Here is a 22,512-nt window from a genome sequence, read left to right on the forward strand (position 1 = left end):
GGGCTGAGGTTTTTTCTCCCCTTGAAAGAGAAGCCATGCTGTCCCTTTTCCTCCACAGGACTCTGTAATTTGTGTGAATTTCTTGTATCTCATCCACAATGTGGGGGACCCCACAAGCTAGGGTCCGCATCAGTGGATTTCTCTCCACTTCTCAATTTTATCCTTTTACTCTGTATAATTTTATTTTGTCTCTAAAATATACCAAACTTGTTATAAGAATTGCTAAAAAGTGTTTGTGTTTTTAAAGTATCCTCTTTAAATTTGTTTAAGCCACTTTTGAAATCTGTTCCTCACTCCCAGGCTTTCTACAGTCCTCTCCAACTTAATGAGCATACTTTACTTTCACCATCCACGTCATTGGGTAATTGATTCATGTTTCCCTTTGTGCTTTTAGAGAAAAGAAACTATGTCAATCTATCTTCCCTGTTCTCCTATCTATGAATAGTATTTTCCTATTTCCATTGTACTTTTAAAATAAAAGCATCCTCATTTTCAATGTTATTAAAATAGAAAATTTGTTACAACAATTTTACTGGATGTAACTCATTTAACTTTTTTTAATAGACTAGTTCTCATGTTTTCTCTTCCTATTCTAAAAATATGTGTCTGATTTTAGGAGGTTTATTTTTTTTTAATTTTACTTATTTTTAGAGAGAGGGGAAGGCAAAGAGAAAGAGAGGGAGAAGGACATTAATGTGTAGTTGCCTCTTGTGTGCCCCTCCACTGGGGACCTGGCCTACAACCCAGGAATATGCCCTGACTGGGAATTGAACTGGTGACCCTTTGGTTCGCAGGCCTGTGCTCAATCCACTGAGCTACAGCAGCCAGGGCAGATTTTAGGAGGTTTATTTTATTTAATTAATACTGTTATTACTTGGTATTTCTTCACAAGCACTTAGTTCTTACATTTAAACCCACAAATTCAGTATCTGGTATGTTGGTTCCTAACCTTTATTCCTCTATAATCTTCTCCACCCTTATAATGCATTTCTATATAAAAGAAAAAAATTAAAAATTATTTAAAGTATAATAAAACTATACAGGAGGAATAACAACAACAAAAAAACCCAACAGTGGGAGTAATTAGAATAACTATTACAGGAATAATCACAAGAGACGATAAGCTAGCAAAGCACGGATTCAATGAGAGGTTGACTTTCGATAGAGGTTAATGTGGTCTTGTAACAGGGATCTTCAGGGAGGAAAGCACAGAAGGGCACTGGCAAGAAGGTTTTGTGCTATACACTACAATAAAAAAATAATTAGTTCTACATGCTACAACTATTGATGCTGCATTCTTTTTAAAAATGCTCAGATCTATCATATCATTTCTATCTCTACCACATCCACAGAACTATTCTTTCTAGAATGCAATTTTGATTATACTCCTCTGTTTGAAACTCTCCTGATCTGCTGGATTAAGTTCAAACTTCTTAGTGTCACATAAAAGGTCTTCCAAGTTCTGACCAGCTTAAATCTCTAACCTGTCTACTTCCACAAACTCTCGCGGTTCTCTGACCATGGTGAAATCTTTGATATTCTACTCAAACACTGGTGTGTTCCTTTTATGAACCTTCTCTATAGACGGGTTCTTTTTTTTTGCCTTTTTGTCATTCTCCATCCCCTTGCCCCCATGACTATAACTTATTCTTATTTGTATCTTAAGTTCTAAGATTTGGAGGTTGGTACCCATTACTCTTTTCTAGCCATCATTTTCTTTTGAAACTCTACTTCCAGTGATTCCAATGGGCCTTCCAATTATGTGGCCTGTCCATCTCTCCCACCAGAGGAAGAGCTCATGAGTCAGTCAAGACAGTCAGAATGTCCGTGAGGAGTCTCCGGCCCATGACATAGCGTTTGGCCAGTGGTGATCTAGTCCCTCATCAGAACAAACCATAGCCATTTGGCAAAACAAAAATAGATTCCGTTGTGAGGGAGGAAGGTTACTTTCCCCTGAGCTCATTAGGATTACAAGGATGGGGACTCTATCAGCCTAAACTTGTTTGTGGCCACTTCCCTAAGAACTATCTAAAAATTATGTTAGATAGACTCAAGGAGCCATGAAGCTGATGAAGGGTTGACTTCTGATGACACTGTAGAAATAACTGGACTCAATCATTCTTAAAGCTAATACTAAACCTCATGCTTATCAGATATTCAGTCAACAAATTCCTTTTTATTGTTTAAGATGGTTTGAGTTAGGTTTCCACATTTAAAATGGAAATACAGTTGTTAATATTTATGCTACTGCACGATATTTATAAGCTGTCTCTCCTTTGCATCTCATTTACTGTTACACCCTAGCACTCAGAACACAGTGCCTAGAACATAAGCTGGGGCGTACAAATGATTCTGGAATAAGTGCTCCAACCAGAGCTGTTTATCAAATGTGGCAGTGGTAGGAATGTTGACTCTGGACCCTGGTTTTCTGACCAAGGTATCCTTGGAGTGACCATGACTCATCTTTAAAATGACAGTCATGAAAATAACATCCCCCAAACAGGATTATGGTAATTAAATTAATTAATAAATATAAAGAGTTTGGCACAGTGCCTAGCACAGAATAATTATTTAATTAATGGTAGCAGTTGATATTATTTACGGGTGTACTGTTGTCCCTGTTACCTGTCACACATCCCAGAATGACAAACTACCTGTCGTGCATCCAGATGGTTTACCCATTCCATCTACAAAGTTAAATTGGTCATTTCACATTACTCACATGCTAACTTACTGATAGAAAGAACCTGAGAAAAGCAAATTGGAAAATTGAACGAAGACACTAACTATACATTAAAGATCGGTAGAGAGACAGTCAACATGAATCCCTGAGATTGCAGCCAAATTGTTATTTTTATTTTTGCACATGCACATTTGAAGATTAATTTTTAGATATGCCAGCTAGAACAGGGCCACTAATTTTTTCTATATTTTTAAATGTTTGATTTGGCACCACGTGGGTGAAGCTAAACAATGAGGACCCATCAAGTAAACATAATGAACAAGTAGACAGAAAATCAATAAGGATACATTGCAGAAGATCTGAACAACTCTATAAACCAACTTGACCTAATTGGCACTTATAAGCCATTCCAGCCAATGACAGTGAAATACGCATTCTTTAGAAATGTAGACAATGCATTTATCAATAGACACCAAATTCTGGGCCAGAAAACATGCCTTATTAACAACTCTAAGATTCAAGTCATCCATAATATATTTTATTGACTACAATAAAATTTAATAAAAATAAATGAAATTTTTTCTGGAAAAATCTTCAAATATTTGTAAACTAAACAATGCACTTTGTATAACCCACAGACAATCAATAAATCAAGTAGGAAATTATAAAGTATTTTAAAGTGAATAAAAATGAAATCTCAATATATTACAACTTGGAGCATGCTATTAGGGAGTCCACTTTATATAATAAACACCTGAATAATAATAAGAGAAAGGTCCCCAACTAAAGACCTCAGCTTGCACCTTAAGAAGTAAAACAAAAAGGACCAGTTAAACCCAAAATATACAAAATGAAAGAATAATGATTACAGGGGAAAATGTATAAAACAGTATTAAGAGCAAAAATCAATTAAACCAAAAGCTAGAGTTTTGAAAATAAAACGTATAAACTTCTAGTGAGACATTCAGAAATGAAGAATAAGACAAAAATTAATATTATCTGGAATAAAAGATGTGACATTTTTAGAGATGTAGTAGTTATTAAAAGAATAATATTATCATGTCCAACTTTATATCAATAAATTAAACTCCTTAGATGAAATGAGTCAAATCCTTGAAAACATACAAATTACCAAAGCTTACACAGAAGTCATAAGTAAACTAAATAATCAATTATATATTAATGAAATCTTAGTTAAAATTCTTCCCATGAAGAAAATTTCAGGTCCAGATTGCTGTACTGATAAATTCTATCAAATATTTAACAAAGAAAAGAATATAAATTCTCCTAGAAAACTGAGAATCAATGGCTTAACTTCTGTATGTCTAGCATTACAGCATTAACAAAACCAGACATTATAAGAAAAAAACAAACTACAGACTAATATCCCTAATGAACATAGATACAAAATTTCTAAACAATTTTTCAGCAAATTGAATTCAACAGTATATTAAAAATACATTATGACTGAATGATTTTTGTCTCATGAATGCAAGGATAGTCTAACATTAAAAAAATCAATGAATATAATTCACATACTACAAACTGAAAAAAATAACAAAGCAAAAATAGAAACATCTTGCCCTGGTCAGTGTGGTTCAGTTGGTTGAAGTGTCCGCCCATAGACCAAAAGATAAGGCTGCGGGTTCCATCCCCAGTTGGGGCACATATGAGAAGGAAACCAATCAATATTTCTCTTTCACATCAGTGTTTCACTGTTTCCCTCTCTTTGTCCCTTTTCCTTCCCCTCTCTCCACAAACAATGAAATATTCTACAGAGAAAGTAAGCACATATAATGGGTAAAATTTAGTTCATTCAATAAATGGTGTTGGGAAAATTGGACAACTATGTGCAGAAAAAATGAAACTAGACCACCTACTTACACCACACACAAGAATAAATTCAAAATGGATCAAAGATTTTAAATGTTAGACCTCAAGCCATTAAAATCATAGAAAGAAACACAGGCAGCAAAACCTCACACACTGCTTGCAGCAATTTTTTATCAGATATATCTCCCTAGCCAAAAAAAAAAGAAAAAAATAAACAAATGGGACCACATCAAAATAAAAAGTTTTTACACAACAAAATAAATTATCAACCAAATAAAAAGACAACCTACAGAATGGGAGAACATATTCTCAGAGTAGTCTGATAAAGGGTTAATATCCAAAATTTATAAGGTACTTACAAAACTCAGTACCAAAAAGACAACTCCAAAATATATAAAGAACTCACATGACTCCACTCCAGGAAGACAAAAAACCCAATTGAAAAATGGGCAAAGGACTTGAACAGACACTTCTCCAAGGAGGGCATACAAAAAGCATACTAGAGACATGTAAAAAGATGCTCAGCATTGCTAGGCATCAGAAAGATGCAAATTAAAACCACAATGAGATACCACTTCACATCAGTCAGAATGGCCATCATAAAGAAATCAACAAACAACAAGGAGAGGATGTGGAGAAAAGGAAACCCTAGTGCTCCACTGCTAGGATTCAGACTGGTACAGCCATTATAGAAAACAGTATGGAATTTCCTCAGAAAACTGAAAATGGAATTGCCTTTTGACCCAGCAATTCCACTGCTAGGATTATACCTTAAGAGCCCTGAACCATCAATCCAAAAGAACCTATGCACTCCAGTGTTCATAGCAGCACAATTTACAACAGCCAAGCACTAGAAGCAACCTAAGTGCCCATCAGTAAATGAGCGGATCAAAAAACCGTGGTACATTTACACAGTGGAATATTACCCAACAGAAAGAAAGAAGAAGCTCCTACCCTGTTGGGAACCACTCTGCCTGGTTTCAGGAGTGTAAACCCTCCGTGGCTAAGGCTGAATGAGTGACCTTCAGACCATAAGCCACTAAGGAGACAAAGCTTATCTCCCTGACAGAAGTGCCACTTCTGCTCCTTTTTCCATAACTGGCCCACAATGCTCGATCAGTTAGCCAATGACGGGTAAGATTCCTTGAGGGGAGAACAACCTAAGACAGGCATGATCACATGGAGGGCCCAGGGAAGGACTTGAGGGGCTATGGAGAAAGGGGGTGATGGACCCTCACCCCTCGGCTTTGATGAAGCCTGACCCCCCTGTGTCCAAGAGAAGTCTCAGAAAATTCCTTGGCTATCTGCCTCTTCTGCCTGACTTCAGCCTGAAACAATGACAGAGGGTGCTGCAGCCCTGTGCTGGAAAGGGCAGGCTCCCTGAGAAAGGATATGTAAAATCCTGTGAAGCCTGCTTTGTGAAGAATGCTTTTAGTTAAAATGATAAAGATCCAAGCAGGAAATGAGTTTGTTCCCAAGGTTTTGTAGCCCTTTAGCTAACAGACCCTGACTCAGAATAGGCCCTCAGAATTCTTTGTATGCTATCTACTGTTTGATCCTTACTGCCTGACAATGATTAATGAACCTTACCCGTATTCCTGTGCAAATTAAACTCAATAAAACCCTGTCAAGGCAAGGGCACATGGTGCTCTCCCCTTGAGAGAGTGGCCAGGCCGATCCAAGGCATTCCCCCCTTGAGGGAGTAGCCTGTGTCATCCCTTTTCCTCCAAAAGACTCGGCAGTCCATGTGACTTTGTCTCATGTCTCATCCATGATGCCTCAGGCACTGCAGGCCAGTGCACGCATCACTACCCTTTGAGACAGCATGGATAGATCTAGAGAGCATTATGCTAGGTGAAATAAGCCAGGCAGTGAAAGACAAATACCATACGATCTCACCTTTAAGTGAAACCTAATCAAAAACAAAAACAAGCAAGCAAAATATAACCAAGAAATTGAAATTAAAAATAAACTTACAGTAACCAGAGGGGATGTGGGAGGAGATAAAAGGGGAGGGAAATGAGAGAGGGTTTACAGGAACAACTATAAAGGACACAGGGACAAAACCAAGAGGGTTTGGAATCAAGGGAGGGATGTGGAGATGGCTGGGGTTGGGGACAGGGTGGGAGGAAAAGGCAGACAACTGTACTTGAAAAATAATAAAAATTAAAATTAAAAAATACATAAATAAATTCCTACCTGTTAAAAAAAATGGGCAAAGGACTGCATAGACACATCTCCAAAGAGGACATACAGATGGCCAATAGACATATGAAAAGATGCTCAATGTCACTAATTATCAGAGAAATGCAAATTAAAACCACAATGAGATATCACCTCATACCTATCAGAATGGCTATTGTTAATAAATCAACAAACAACAAGTGCTGGGGAGGATGTGGAGAAATAGGAACCCTTTTGCACTATTGGTGGGAATGTAGAATGGTGCAGCCACTGTGGAAAGCAGTATGGAAATACTTCAAAAAAATAAAAATGGATCTGTCTTTTGACCCAGCAATCTCATTCTTGGGAATATATACAAAGGAATCCAAAACACTAATTCAAAAAATATATAAACACCCCTATGTTTTTTGAGCAAATATTTATAATCATCAAGATATGGGAGTAGCTCAAATGTCCATCAGTAGATGGATAGATAAAACAATTATGGGACATTTACACAATGGAATAGAACTTGGCCATAAAAGAGAAGAAATGTTTACCCTTTGCAACAGTACAGCTGGACTTGGAAAGCATTCTGCTAGGTGAAATAAGCCAGTCAGAAAAAGACAAATACCATATGATTTCACTAAGACACTGAAGAAATAAATTGAAGAAAACACAAATAAGTGGCAGTATATACCATGTTTATGGATAGGAAGAATCGACATCATTGAAATGTGCGTTCTACCCAAAGTGACCAATAGATCCAACACAATTTCCATCAAGATGGACTCAGATACAGAGCAGGATGACAGATAGGAGTGGAAAAAAGTTGGGGGAGAAGGGATTGAGCAAAATGAAAAAGGGCTCAAGGGCATGGACAACAGTGTGGTAACCGTGGGAGTGAGGAGGAGGTATAAAGGTCTAAATGGTAATGGAAAATACAATAAAAATAAAAGCAGTGAAAAAATGTCCTCGGGTGAGGATAAAATAAATAAATATGTGGCCATCTTGATAGATGGGGCAAAAGCATTTGTTGGAATCAATATTCATTTCATATTAGAATTCTCAGAAATGCAGAAACACAATGCACATTTGCAAAACAGAAATAAAGGGTATTTATAAAATATCTGAGGCAAAATCATACCTAACAGTGAAAGACTGAATGTATTGCTCTTAAAATCAGGAACAATACAAAGATTTCTCGCTCCTTTTATTTGACATTGTATAAGATAATGATATAAAAATCAATTGCATGTCTACATAGAACATAAAAATCAAAGCCCTGGCTGGTGTAGCTCAGTGGATTGAGCGTGGGCCTGCAAACCTCACAATCGCGGTTTGATTCCCAGTCAGGGCACATGCCTGGGTTGTGGGCCAGTTCCCGGCAGGGGACACACCAGAGGCAACCATGCATTGATATTTCTCTCTCTCTCTCTCCTTCCTTTCCCCTCTAAAGATAAATAAATAAAATCTAGAAAAAAAATTTAAAAAAAGAACATAAAAATCATAAATGGGAATTAAAACCTATGTCATTTACAATAGCCTAAAATATTAAATATTTAGGAATAAATATATATTCACTAAAAAGATGTTACTGAAAGAAAATAGACTCACACATATATAATTCACTGATTTTCCACAAATGTACAAAGGCAAGTCAGTGCAAAAAAGAATAGACTTTTTGGGAAACGGTTTTTGAAAAAATGGACATCCATATGCAAAGAAAGAAAAAATATTCTATTCAAACCATACCATATATAAAAATTAGCTCAAAATAAAACATATCTAAATATAAACCTAAAACTATAGAACTTCTAGAAGAAAAAAAACCACAAAAGAATAACTTTCAGAGCCTTGAGTTAAAGATTTCTTAAATATGACACCAATAGCATTATCATTTAAAAATAATAAAATGTATTTAACAACTTTTTCTTTTAGGAAGACACTGTTATTAAAGTGAGAGGCAGGATACTATTTGAGAAATAATATTTGCATATTATATGTCTGATAAAGAACCTGTAGCAGAGCATAAAAAGAATCCTTATAACTCTGCATTAAGAAAACAAACAGCCCATTTTTTTTAAAAAATGAGCAAAAAATTTGAACAGATTCTTCACCAAGGAAGACTTAGGAAAAATATGCAAGTGAAAAAAGTGGTCAATATCACTAGCCATCGGGAGAATGTAATTAAAACAGCAATAAGATATCCCACAGTATTTAAAATAAAGGACTTAATTATATATAGTTTGTGTTGGGGAAGATGTGGATAATGTAGGACCCTGATACACTTTCTGTACGAATGTCCTATGGTACAACTGCTTTGGAAAACAGTTCATTCAGTAGTCTCAAAACATTAAACATACCTATCATATCATCTTAACATTGCATTTCTAGGTAAGAACCCAAGAGAAATAAAACAAACACACATATCAAGACCTGTACATAATGTTTATAGCAAGTTTGCTTGTAATAGTAAAAACTGGACACAAGCAAAATATTCAAGTGAATAAACAAATTATGTTATATCCAGATGTACTACAACATGAATGCTGTAATAAAAGAAGGCAGACCAAAAAAAAAGAGTGCATACAATATGATTCCATTTATATAAAACTCTAAAAAGTTCAATTTAACCAATAGCACAAAAATTGGTCAATGGAGGAGTCAGGAGGGATGTGAAGAGGGATTACAAAGAGTTATGAGCACATTTGTAATGAATATATTCATTAACTTCATTACAGTAATTTGTTCACTCTGCATACATATATCAAACATATCAAATTGTACCTTTTAAACATGTGAAATTTATCATATTTTAATTATGTTTCACTATAGCTATTCAAAAAAAGAAATTTTTTTTCTTGAGCGAAGTCTTCATTGGAAATGGATAGATCCTATTATCACTTTAAAATGTGTAGCAATAAAAGTATTTTCAGTGGTACTTACAGCATAGAGATACTAGGCTACACATGAAGACAAACTCACAGCTAACATCATACTCAATGTTGAAAAGTCAAAAGATCTTCCAAGATCATAAATAAGACAAGAAAGCCCTGTCTTGCCACTTCTATTCAATATAGTACTGGAAGTCCTAGCCATAACAAATAAGCAACAACAACAAAAAAAAACTGTTACAAGTTATAAATCATCATTTGAGTAAAACTGAAGAATACAAAATCAATAAAATCAGTTCTTATACACTAACAAAGAACTATATGAAAGAGAAATTAAGAAAGTGACATCAAAAGCAATATAATACTTAGGAATAAATTTAACCAAGGACTTATACACTGAAAACGATAAGATACTGAAGAAAGAAATTTAAAAAAGACAAATAAATGGAAAGATGTCCATTTTTTTAATTTTTTAAAAAATTTATATTCAGAGGGGAATGGAAGGAGAGAGGGAGAGAAACATCAATGTATGGTTGCCTCTCGTGAGTCCCCTGCTGGGAACTGGCCTGCAACCCAGGCATGTGTCCTGACTGGGAATCGAACCGTGATCATGTGGTTCGCAGGCCCGAGTTCAATCCACTGAGCTACACCAGCCAGGGCCATTTTTTAAAATTAGATTAATTAATATTGTTAAAATATCCACACAATGCAGTGATCCACAGATTCAATGCAATGCCTATCAAAATTCCAATGACATTTTTAAAAAACAATTATTCTAAAATTTGAATGGAAGCACAAAAGATCCCAAATAGCCAAAGCAATCTTGAGAAAAGAAAAAAAAAGAGCAAAGTTGTAAGCACCACATGTCCTGTTTTTAAACTATATTACAAAGCTATTATAATAAAAAAAGAATCGTACTGGCAAAAAAATAAAATTAAATTAAAAAGCCCAAGTACATAGACCCCAGAATGGACTAGAGAGCCCAGATACAAATCCACACATAAATGGATATATGGCCAACTAATTTTTGATGAGCACTAAGAACACACATGGGGAAAAAATAGTCTCTACAATAAATGATGCTGGGAAAACAGAATATCCACATGGAATAAATAATTAAACTGGACTCCTATCATATACTACTGAAAGAAATTTAACTGAAAATGAATAAGATTTAATTGTAAGCCTGGAATTATAAAACTCCCAGAAGAGAAAACAAAGGAGAAAATGTCCTTGACATTGGTCTTGGCAATGATTACTTAGATATGACAAAAGCACAGGCAACAAAGGCTAGAATGAACAAATAGAACTAAGGAGGACATCAAACTAAAGAGCTTTTGCACAGCAAAAGAAACGATCAATAAACTGAACAGGCAAACTACAGAGAGAAGACATTCGCAAACCGTGTATCTGATACAGAGCTAAAGCCCAAAATGTATAAAAAACTCATACAACTCAATAGCAAAATAATAAATAATCCAATTAAAATGTATAAAGGACCTGAACAGACATTTTTTTCTAAATAAGACATATAAATGGCCAATAGGCATATGAAAGAGGCTCAACATCACTAGTAATTAGGGAAATGCAAACCAACACCACAATGATCTATTAACTTATACCTGTTAGAATGACTATTATGAAAAATTAGAGATAACAAATGCCAGCAAGAATATACAACAAAGAGAACCCTAATATATACAGTGCTGCTGGGAATGTAAATTAGTACAGTCACTATGGAAAGCAAATTCTCTAAGAAATTAAAAATAGAACCACCATATAATCTAGCAATCCTACTCTTGGGTATACACCCAAAAGAAATATAACCAGTACCTTAAAAAAATCTACAAACCATGTTTCTTTTAGCATTTATTCATAATAGGCATAATATAAAAACAATCTAAATGTTTTTCAATGAATGAATGGACACAGAAAAATATACATATATATACATATATATATAATGGAATATTATTCAGTCATGGAATATTAGACAGTCATCAAATCCTGTCATTTTCCACAACATGAATTAATCTGGAAGCCATTAGGCTGAGAAGGACAAATATTACGTGGTATTAATTCTATGTGGGGTTTTTTTGAAAGACGATTTCATAGAAACAGAGAATAAAATCATGGTTGCCAAGAGCTAAGGAAAGAGGGAAATGGGGGTGATACAGGTCAAAGGGTACAAATTTTTAGGTGTGAGAGTAGAAGTTCTGATGATCCAATGTACGTCATGGTGACTACAGTTAATAACATAGTTATCAACGCTGGAAAGTTGCTGAGTGCAGATCTTGGACATTCTCACCACAACAGAAAAGGCAACTATGTGAGATAATGGGTGTATTAATTATCTTGGCCTTGGTTATCATTCTACAATGTGTATGTATATCAAATCATCAGATTGCAAACCTTAAATATGCATAGTTATATTTGTCAATTATTTCTCAATAAAGTATAAAAATACTTAGCTAGAGATAAGTAAGCCAGTAACCTTTATAATGGCGGTCCTAAAACTGAGGCATAGTTTGTTTATTTATCACATTTGTAAATGGGAAGCCTTACCACCAAACTGCAAAGAAGATGGAGTAATAATTATTGTATTCTTATTTTCCTACTGTTTGAATGTTAATCTTCTTGAATAAATTTGAAATTATTCAGATATAATAAAGCTAGAAATAATATTATTTATGTGTAAAAACATATTTACTAAAAATCCTATTTCCAGATACTACTCATCCTGAAGTAAATTGTTATTTGCAAATAGTCTTGGACTTGGTGGTAGGTGGGAAATAACTACAGACCTCTCTCTAAATTCATCTCAAGCCATCTTAGTAAATTATGTCCTGCATTTTATCTCAAGGGTAGATACAGTTTAAGGAACTGAATGTGCATCCAACAAAATCTACCCCAAAACCTCATACATAAAAATTCATGTATATTTTAAATATTTATTTACTCTCACAAATATATTAATATATATTGAAATGTAATTCTACACTTCTACTTATTTTTATAAAACATCAAAAATACCTTTTTGAGCCAATGTGATAATCACTGCCTTGAAAAGATATTTTCTAACATAATTTGTATGTTTACATATAGCATACACTATTCACAAATAATCATTGAGATAGTCACTTCCTGAATGCAAAACCATATTTCTAAACTGCTGCACCAAAGAATTCTGATGAATTATTATTTGACCTCCAGTTATAATTAGGAATATCTTGCTTTTAAGAAAAAAATGTAACTGTTTTTCATTTAAAACATTATTGAATCAATAAAGTACATAGAAATCCCATAAACACAATTCAGTATACACTATACCAATTATAAAGTAGATTTTCCCACTATTTTAATAATTATTAAAAGATTACTAAGCGCTAAACACTGAGATATACATGTTCACAGTAAAATTAGAACTAAAAGATGGGTCTACAAGGAAAATCCTAATTCGAGTAACAATGGGGAAAAGTTCATAGTGCATCTTATTTTTATGTCTGGTCATTGGTCCAAAATCTCTGCCATTCAAAGTCTAGTTTTTAAATTTTCATTTACTATGCTTGGCATCCAGGAAACATGCTGAATCCCCCAAATCTGTCTCATGCAATTGTTATAAAGTATATGTCATGTCACTTTCTATTCAGCTGCTTGCATCAGCCAATCAAAATAAGTAAGCATTTAAGGGCATTCATGAAAAATAATGTCACTATATAGATCGGTTTTCTTATTAATAATATGTGAACTGACATTTAAATGAGTCCATCTGTACAGCAATTTCATATGGAGTCTCCAAACATATATTCATTAATATTTCCAATATTTATATCATTATTTCACAAATGCTCATCTCCATTTTACTGATTTATAAAGCAAAGCCCTAATTCATAAAATGGCACAAACCTAGTAACTCTATGTTTTCTAGCTCACAGTAAATTTCCATCAGACAGGAAGAAGAGAAGAATACAACACATCAGGTGAAATATTCAATTGGCACCTGGGTCTGATCTATTCCCACCTTTTTATAAGCGATCCAGTCAAACACCCTGTCAATATCTGTTGCCTGTAGCACTTCCTGTGATACTGGATGGGAACTGGCCAAGCCGTCAAGCAGCATCACTTCATGCAGAACATCCGTCAGAAACCTCTGTTTTTCCTGCAACACAGTAGATGGGGCGATATCATAGGTGATTCACGGTTCGGATAGAATGTGTGTGACTACGTGAACAGAATCTGTGTTACTTAATTAATGATGTTCATCAGGCTACATGGCAAGACTTAACTTTAGAAAGAACCCAGTAAATTAAATGCCCCTTAAGTTACTCTAAAATGAAAGTGGTAGATTTGAGCACATGAAACAAAATCGATGAGCTACAAATAGATTTTATAAAAAGTAAACCCTGTGCTTTAACAGTAGTTAAAGCAAATTTGGACAGTGGGCACAGAATGAAACTGGCTAAGCTTATTTGTGCATTCTGCAAGGTCAAGGCTACGATTCCAGTTTCAAATAACCTTTCTGGTTGAGTTCAATATAAGAATAATAACTAAATTTCAGGGTTCCAGTGCTATTTTGCTATTTACATCAGTCATTTCTAATAGCATTTGAACAGCTCAGTCTCTCTCTCCCTGTGGCCGTGGTTCCCTCTTTCTCTCTCTCTCTCTCTCTCTCTCTCTCACACACACACACACACACACAACACACACGTTTATAATACAAGGCATTATTGACATGGAACTGTAAGATCTGTGGATGTATAATATATGTGTGAATTCAGTATAATGGACATAATGTGGAAATGAGTAGGTATTAATATTCTATCACTTGAAGTTTGAAAACAGACAAAATTATGATACTCTTATTCTCTGCTTCTTGAGACATTAACATTTGCCGTAATAAAAGCTGATTTGTTATGTTGGGAATAAACTGTAAGGAAAAAGTACCTCTCTGTTGTTTTTGTTTCAGGAAGCCTGCTTTAAAAGAAACAGCTTGGGTTTTGTTAACAAAAAAGCTGGCAGCTAGTAGTCCTCCTGGCCTCCTGCCTTCCTTGAGGGAGGGAGGAAAGAGAAAGGAAGCTGCAAGAGATAACAAGGGCTAAATAGCTGCCAGATAGTTGGGACCTGAGTATCATCGCAGAGGTTAAAGATGGCAACACTTAAATCGCTCTAGCTAATTCTGAATTCATTCCTGGAGCCTCCCAGCTTTGAGCCAGCAGATAAGCAGCCTGTTATTTCTGAGTGAGTTGTAATTTCAAGCTGAGAGTACACCAACCCTAGGTTTTAAAAAATAGAAATGGAGAATAACTATGCTAAGAAAACAATAGTTAATTAGGCATCTATATATGTGTTACTTTAAACATTTTTGTTCATTATCATTGGCTCAGTGATTCAGTATGTTTAATAGGTAATTTAATTAATTAGCCATCCCACTATATACTATAACGTTTATTTTCTAATAGCTTATTTTTATAGTTTATGGATGATATAGCTAATGTCTTCAGTTCCTTTTTGGTCTATGAGTTTCACAGCAATGGTCTCCGCTTCAAAGAGCACGGTGAGGCCATGGATGAACCAAAAGTCCCTACAAAGCCCAGAAGACCACTTCAGACATTAAGAGACCACAATAACAAGTTCAAACTTACAATGATTAAATTGAGAAATATGACATAAATTAATACTGTATTTCTTCTCAAATTAAATTCCTAATTTAAGATGAAATTAATGCAGAGAATGCAGTTGAAACTTGTGATTTAAAATCTCAAGTACAAAAAGCCTGGTATAAAATATTCAACTCTTCAAATAGTGATTGCCCATACCATTGTGTTACTCAAACAACCGATTTAAAAAAAAACAGTGTAAAATGACCTTAAACAGATGCTTTATTTAAATCCTAATTATTAACATTTAGCAATAATAAATATATATTGGTCGGTATTAAAATTTAGTAAACACACCTTGGTTTTCAAGATGTAATTTTGAAGTGGTATAAAGTAATTGGCTATATTATTATAAAAATAAAATCTGAGGTAAATTTCAAAAAATGAAACTTTCATATTTAGCAAATATAAGTTATACATGACATACTGCTTCATGTTTCTGGAGAAAAATAAAAACCAACCTTTGCTAGTCAATAGATTTTCAAGAAGCAGTGTTTAAACTTAGTAGTATTACTCACTAGCAAAACAAATCACCCTCTATATTGTTGAAAAGAGTGGTACTGTATAATGGAGGAAAAAAGGCTTCAAAAGAGATTAATGGGAATAGAAAAGGAGGGAGAAAAGAGAAAAAAGCTTGGCAAAAGGGCACTCACAAAGATCAGAAGACTGAGTACTTTAAACTGAGAAGGAAAAAAGAAACTTTTAGCCAGAGGCAAACTCAAATTAACCAAACTACAAAGGTTTTCCAAGAGAGGAAGTGCTAATTTTTTTATAAGGACCTGTATCACTAAAACATAAGGAATGATCTTAGCTTGTCAGTCCTGGCTGGGACCATCATCCTCCTTCTCCTTATCAATAACAACAACAATAACAGCAAAAACTACTAAGTATTGATTGATTGCCCACTGTTGACCTGAGACTATGAAAGTTTGAAAATAAAGTTAAGTAAACCTTGGCTATAATGTGAGATAAAAGATAAAGCAAAATAGTCACAGTGATCAAAATAAGTGCTTCCTCTTACAGACTGGAAATGCTGTAGAGTTTGAGGGGAAAAAACAAAATTTTTATTTTATGAATACAAAACTATATATCTACATATATAAATAAATAATATACAAAATATACAAGATATACAAAAATAATAAGGTTATTCATGGAAAGTTTAATGGAAGAGATAGCTTTCATTGCGACCATGGTAGGAACTTTAAAAGGGTGTGTGGGGAGGGGGTAGGAAATAATATACTTACAGTGCACATTCAACAGGTACTTTTATCCTTCTTCATATTTTAAGAGCGCCATGCTATACCACTCTCCCACTTTCAAAAAGCAGCACAATAAGGTAAAATGGAGAACCTATTTACAAGTTTAATGCTATTAGTAACAGTAAGTCCTACCATTCTAATCTAGACATCCCTTGGAGTTATTGCATACATGCCTATATTTAAACAGTTCTAATAATACTGAAATATATCATATCACCTTGGACTATTTCTAAAAATATATTACATTTGGATGTTTAGAGAATAATGCAAAGGCCTTCAGAAAAGTTAACAAGGTATAAGCAAATGCACAAAGTTGACAATAGCATATGGGGAAAAAAGCCACTATTATTTTATTCATTCATATATTTACTTAAAATATATATATTAAATTTCTACTCTATGCCAGATATTGTACTGTATTTAGGGAATAAATACATGACTGAAACCTTAAAAAACTCAAAAGTGGAAAAGAAAGCACACACATGATAGATAAACAGGTAACTATATTATAATATGATGGGTGTTATAAAACACAGAGGGTGAAATGATTATTTCATTCAGGGAAAGCTTCACAGAGGAAGTGAGTGAGCTGTTGAAGGAAGAAGGGCTACTCCGATGAGTAGGGGAAGCGGCTAAAAAGGTGGGCAAGTCCAAAGAGAGGAAAAATGAAAAAAATCGACTCTGTTTGTATCCTCAGTTATCAGGTTGATGAGTGAGTTCTTAATGAACAGGCAGTAACAGACATAATGACATAAAAAAGGAGTGTCTCGGGAAAACTAACCAATCTGTGGTACACAGGATGACTTGGTATAGAGAGAGACGAGAGACAGAAAGTGGCACATCTACCAGGTGGGGATGTGGTGATGATGCATTAAAATAAGCTCTTGCTGAGGTAAAAAAAAGGACTGTTGGATCAGTATATTTTTAATGAAAATCAACTGAAATTGATGCTTTAATGCCTTGGTTCCCCTAGTGGATGATGGAGAGGAATTACTAAGAGATAACTACATGGCTTCTAGAATTTATGGAATTTTTTTAAAAGGGGGAAGGTATTGATAGAAATGGAGAAGTGAAAAAATGCTTAGTTTAGAGGTCAAGATAAGAGATCAACTTTAGACATTGCAAGGAACTTGGCAATGAACATCCAAAAGGAATATGCTTTACAAGCAACTGAAAGCGAAAGCCTGGGTCTCAGACAAGGAGCCAGGTGCTAAACAACTTTTGGCAATAAATTTTAGTTTGTATAAATATATAAATGAAGTCTCAGGGAAAAAAATGCACTCTTTTTTTATTATTTCTAATAATATCAGCACGTCATATGTTGGTATTTAGGAATATATGTAAGGGGAGTTAGTAAGAATTGTTACCATCCCACTAGATACACCTGTGAAATTATATTCCTTGATGTCTCAAAATGGCTGCCTGAGCATGTCAAGGTCTGAAGGGGTGAAAGTAAATATGCCTGGTCTAGTCAAAGTCACAGCAGTGAGTGGGAAAATAGGAAACACTATTGAAGGCAGGACTGTCAGTTAAGTTCCTATAAGAAGGCTGACTAATTTTAGTGCAGAGAAATACCAGGAACACACTTTGTCACCAGAAAAGAAAGGAAAAAATATCAGAATCATCTGAATCGAGATAAAAGGAAGTCAGAAACATCAAACCAGACAAGGAAAATGATAGCCAAGCCTGAGCCAATTCAAGCAGTGGTGAGGTGCTCATACGCATTAAAAGAGCAGAATAAAAGTTTCTCAGGGTAATGGTGGGTGGAATCAGAGTAGCTACTGGGACTCATATTTTGTTTGCCCATCTGGTTCATTAGATTCCACATATGAGTGAAATCATATGGTATTTGTCTTTCCCTGACTGGCTCATTTCTGTTAGCATAATAATCTCCAGGTCCAACTATCCTGTTGCAAAATCAATTTTTTAAGAATAGGTCTGAACATAAATAGCTCTTTTGGTATTTCTAGGAGAAAAGACAGTCACACTACTGTGAAGAATCCTAGGCTGGAAGAAAAATATCTGCCTTTGACTAAGTTATATGACCTTGAGCAAGTTACTCAATCTTTTCAGACCTCAGCATCCTCATTCATAAACATATGTGGTTGTGAAGATCAAATAAGAGAATTTGTTCCACAAATATTTACTGAACACCTGTGGTATCCAAGATGGTGTGCCTGGTTCTGGGGACAAAGGGGAAAAAAGACATCAATCTGACCTCAAGTTATTTTATAGAAGTAAAAGAAGAGACAAAGATAAAAACAAGTATTAAAACACCACCTGCTATATGTAAAAATGGAAGTCGGTTCAAGATAGAGTGACTGCACAGCGGCTGTAATTTGCTCTACCTGGCGCAGAGCTGGAATAGCTCTCGAACTAATATTTTGAGTTGAATCTTTAAGGATGATTTGAGTTTTCTGGAACATACAGCACAAGGGGGCACTTTGGACAGCGAGAAATGTGTGGGGAAAGTCATGGAAGTCTGAAACGACGTGATGGTATGGTGGGGAGACCAGGATTTTATGAGGCAGAAGGTGAGTCTAATGAGGTAAATGACAAACGATCTGCACAGACAGACAAGAACAAAATCACCAAGGATCCTCTATGCCAAGTTAGGAAGCTAGAATTAAGAAGTAACATCATCAGACCTATGTTTGGAGAGATAACTATGAATAAATAGCGGAAAGTGAACCAGAGTGAGACTCACCTGGAAACAACAGAGCAAGAGTAGGTCAATGCTGCATAATTATGCACAAATAGCACACAATATGGGCTTTATCTTTGTGATCACAAAATATGGCACTGATTATCTCTCTAAAATTTAGCCAATTTAGGGATGAACAATGATGATGAAACAAGGTGCTTACTTTGGAATTCCAAAATGTATGAGTTAATGTAGATATAAGGATATATATAGACATAAAGATACGTATGTAAATACACACATATATCCAAATAGATATAAATATTGATCATTACTATAAGTTCATTTATCTATATTATATAAAGTAATGTCTTATTCCAGGGTTTAATATCACCTTGTCCCCTTAAATGAAGATAAAGGCACTTTCTAATCCTGGGAGTCAAATTAATAAGAATCTCTGATAAAAATTATTTAAACAGTGTAATCTGATTCCATACATGTTTACTGACTGCTTCATATACATATATGCCTTATGTCAGCATTTGGGGAATCAAACACAGTTGCAGCACAATTCCTGCCTCCTGGCAATTCCCATTATGGAAGGAAAGATAATGCTATTTGATGGCTGAAGTATTAGTAGCATAAACAAAGTACTATGGAAGTAGATAGCAGAGGACAATTTATAGTAGATAGCAGAGGACCATGTTGACTCAACCTCAATTTATGTATTACAAAGAGAATAAATAACATACATGTAATTTATATTTTAACTCTATGGAAATCTATACTACCACAAGATAAAGACATTTGATTTCATCGGTTAAATAATCAAAATACCACGTGAATCATCACTAATCTGAAGCCCTTGCTTACACAAGGCTAGAGCAACAGATACAAGTATACCCAATATTGCATGATTTGGCTTTTTACTGTGGTTCTTCATAAAATTAAAACATGACAAAGGCTAAAGCAGAGGAATATGATTAAGAATTTAAACAAGAAATGCAAGCACATTTGGAGAAAATATCAGTTTTTCTCTGAGATGTTGTATCTCTAATTTTGTATCTTTGTATATTGTATCTATAACTTTGTGATTATCATCTTTTGTAAATACAACATAATGCCATATTTATAAAAATTAGAAATTATTTGGATTCCAATTTTCCTAAAATGTCAAAAGATTTATATTCTGTAATTGTATACTGTCATCCTACTTTTATAAACTTTTTATATGTCCAAAGATATTTTAAGCTTTACTCAGTTTAAAGTTAGCAAGGTATACTTGTAAAACATCATTATTATTTAGCCGATTAGTTAACATTTTATACACAGCGAAATCATACTGAGAGATTAACTAAAACTAAAGAGCTAGTGGAAATAGATACTGCTTCCATTAAATCATGTACTATAAACTTAACATTTCAAAATCTCGCCTTTAAAATACACATGTGCAAGATGTTGATCATTTTCACATGCCGCTTGTTAAAGCAGTCCACTTATGTTAAAGTCAAAGTTGTGTAAATGCACGTATATACAGTAAGCATTGGAGAATCATTTTAAAAACAGCCACCATTAATGACAGCAATGAAATAAGCACTATAATGAAATTGTTGCCTTTGGATTTGTTTCATAATCTTTTACAGAAAGTGGTACTTGAACACAATAATCCAGGAAGATCTCTATTGATGTAACAGTATTCTGTGTTTGCACACCAGCTTTACACTAAGTAACTGAAACGTGTTCTTTTTTTTTAACTACCAACCACATTTCACCTACTGCCAAGCCACAAATGTTCTAAGATGACTTAATCAATGTACAAACTAAAAAAGCAATTATATTACTATAAGAGTGTCTTGGATGATTTTACACGCCTCTCATAACCCCAAATAACTCCAAGCAACTCCCTGCACAGGTTTTTATGAACTGCCGTACTCCCAAACCTGACTAACACAGAGAGAGTGGGTTAAATTGTGAGTCTCTTCAATGACTACAGCCTTTGGCTGCCTTATGCTTTGCTTGTGACACCCAAGTTAAATCTGTCATGCCTCATAGTATCCAAGATGTGACACAGCTGAGGGAAGATGCTAAGATGAAACGTCAAATGTACTGCACTATATACAACCAAATGCTGAACCTTCTGCAGACTTACTCAGGATGCTTCAAAGTATAGTATGTCCATTGGCATAGTCACCGTCAGTCACTCATGGTTTTATCGATTATAATATTCCCGAGTCTTCGGGAACAATCATGAAGGTACTATAAATAATGTTAATCACAAGAATATTTATGAACAGGTTGTCTAACTACACAGCTCACTCTGATTCTAGCAGCCAAAAGAAACTCTCTGTGAACAATCATGATATGCCATGTGCGTGCGTACAGAGTGTGGCAAAAATAACGCCCCCATTTTATTACAGAATCTTTTATTACGAAATTTTAGTGGTGGAATTCTGTCCCATAGCAATGTCACACTCAAGCACACACTATGACAGTCTAGAGGAAATATTCAAACTGCTGTCCATCTAGTGTGAGACATTCACATGCATCACACACTCAAGCAAGTCTTACTTCTGCTGGATCCTGTATAATCCTCTTGAAAAGGTCATATTATGTGGCTTCCCTTTATTTTTTAGGATTTATTCACTCCTTTCCTTCATTTATCCAATACGTTTTACACACTTTTTAATCTCAATATTCTTTTATTTCAATAAATGAGTTCCTAATAAACATATAGTAACTGTTATAATCTTTCCCAAGTGTTCTGGTGACCCTCATTTCATAATTTTTTGCTAACTTTTGGCCAACCTTTTATCATTGAACACTTGACAGATGCTATACTGTGGGTAAAATGCTGACAAATAACGGTGCAGGAGCAGTCCTTCACTTCAAGAAGCACGCTGTTTAGTGGCGGTATCTACCTCCAGTCGGATGCTAAACAATGAACTCATGCCTTCTCTTCTGTATGTCACTTCAGATCTCCTTCACGAAGCTGAAGCTCCTGAGAGATAAGTTTCTTCATCCTTTTAATAGTCCTACCTTTACTTGGGCAGTTAGAATCTTTTCCTTTATGTCTACGCCTAATTTTTTTGACAAGCTGATTAGACAGTTCGAAAAAATCAAATTTGCTGATCTTTCTCATACTCACACGCTTCTTTATCACATTCATCACAAAAGAATATCTATTTTGCAGGCACATTCAAAATAAAACCAATCAAGCACTATAATATTTAATTGATAAAATATAATCCAGAATATTTTAAATGCATACTGAATAATCACCTTAAACAGATTAAATTTCTGTTCAAATGCTCATGGAAACTTTCTTACACCATTCAGGTCTAGAAGAATTCCAAGGATATTCTAATCACCTCCC

General features: G+C 34.7%; 1 protein-coding gene across 1 annotated transcript in view; it reads right to left on the bottom strand.

Annotated features, from left to right (window-relative positions):
- TRHDE (thyrotropin releasing hormone degrading enzyme) overlaps positions 1-22,512 on the bottom strand; it is a 389,993-nt gene that overhangs the window by 135,748 nt on the left and 231,733 nt on the right. The window contains exon 6 of the mRNA XM_037049432.1: positions 13,598-13,735. Coding sequence (XP_036905327.1) covers positions 13,598-13,735 — 138 coding nt within the window. The remainder of the gene's footprint in view (positions 1-13,597; positions 13,736-22,512) is intronic.

Source organism: Sturnira hondurensis, unplaced genomic scaffold (assembly GCF_014824575.4).
Source record: "Sturnira hondurensis isolate 20B ecotype Veracruz unplaced genomic scaffold, ASM1482457v3 Scaffold0006496, whole genome shotgun sequence".
In the NCBI taxonomy this organism is placed as follows: domain Eukaryota; kingdom Metazoa; phylum Chordata; class Mammalia; order Chiroptera; family Phyllostomidae; genus Sturnira; species Sturnira hondurensis.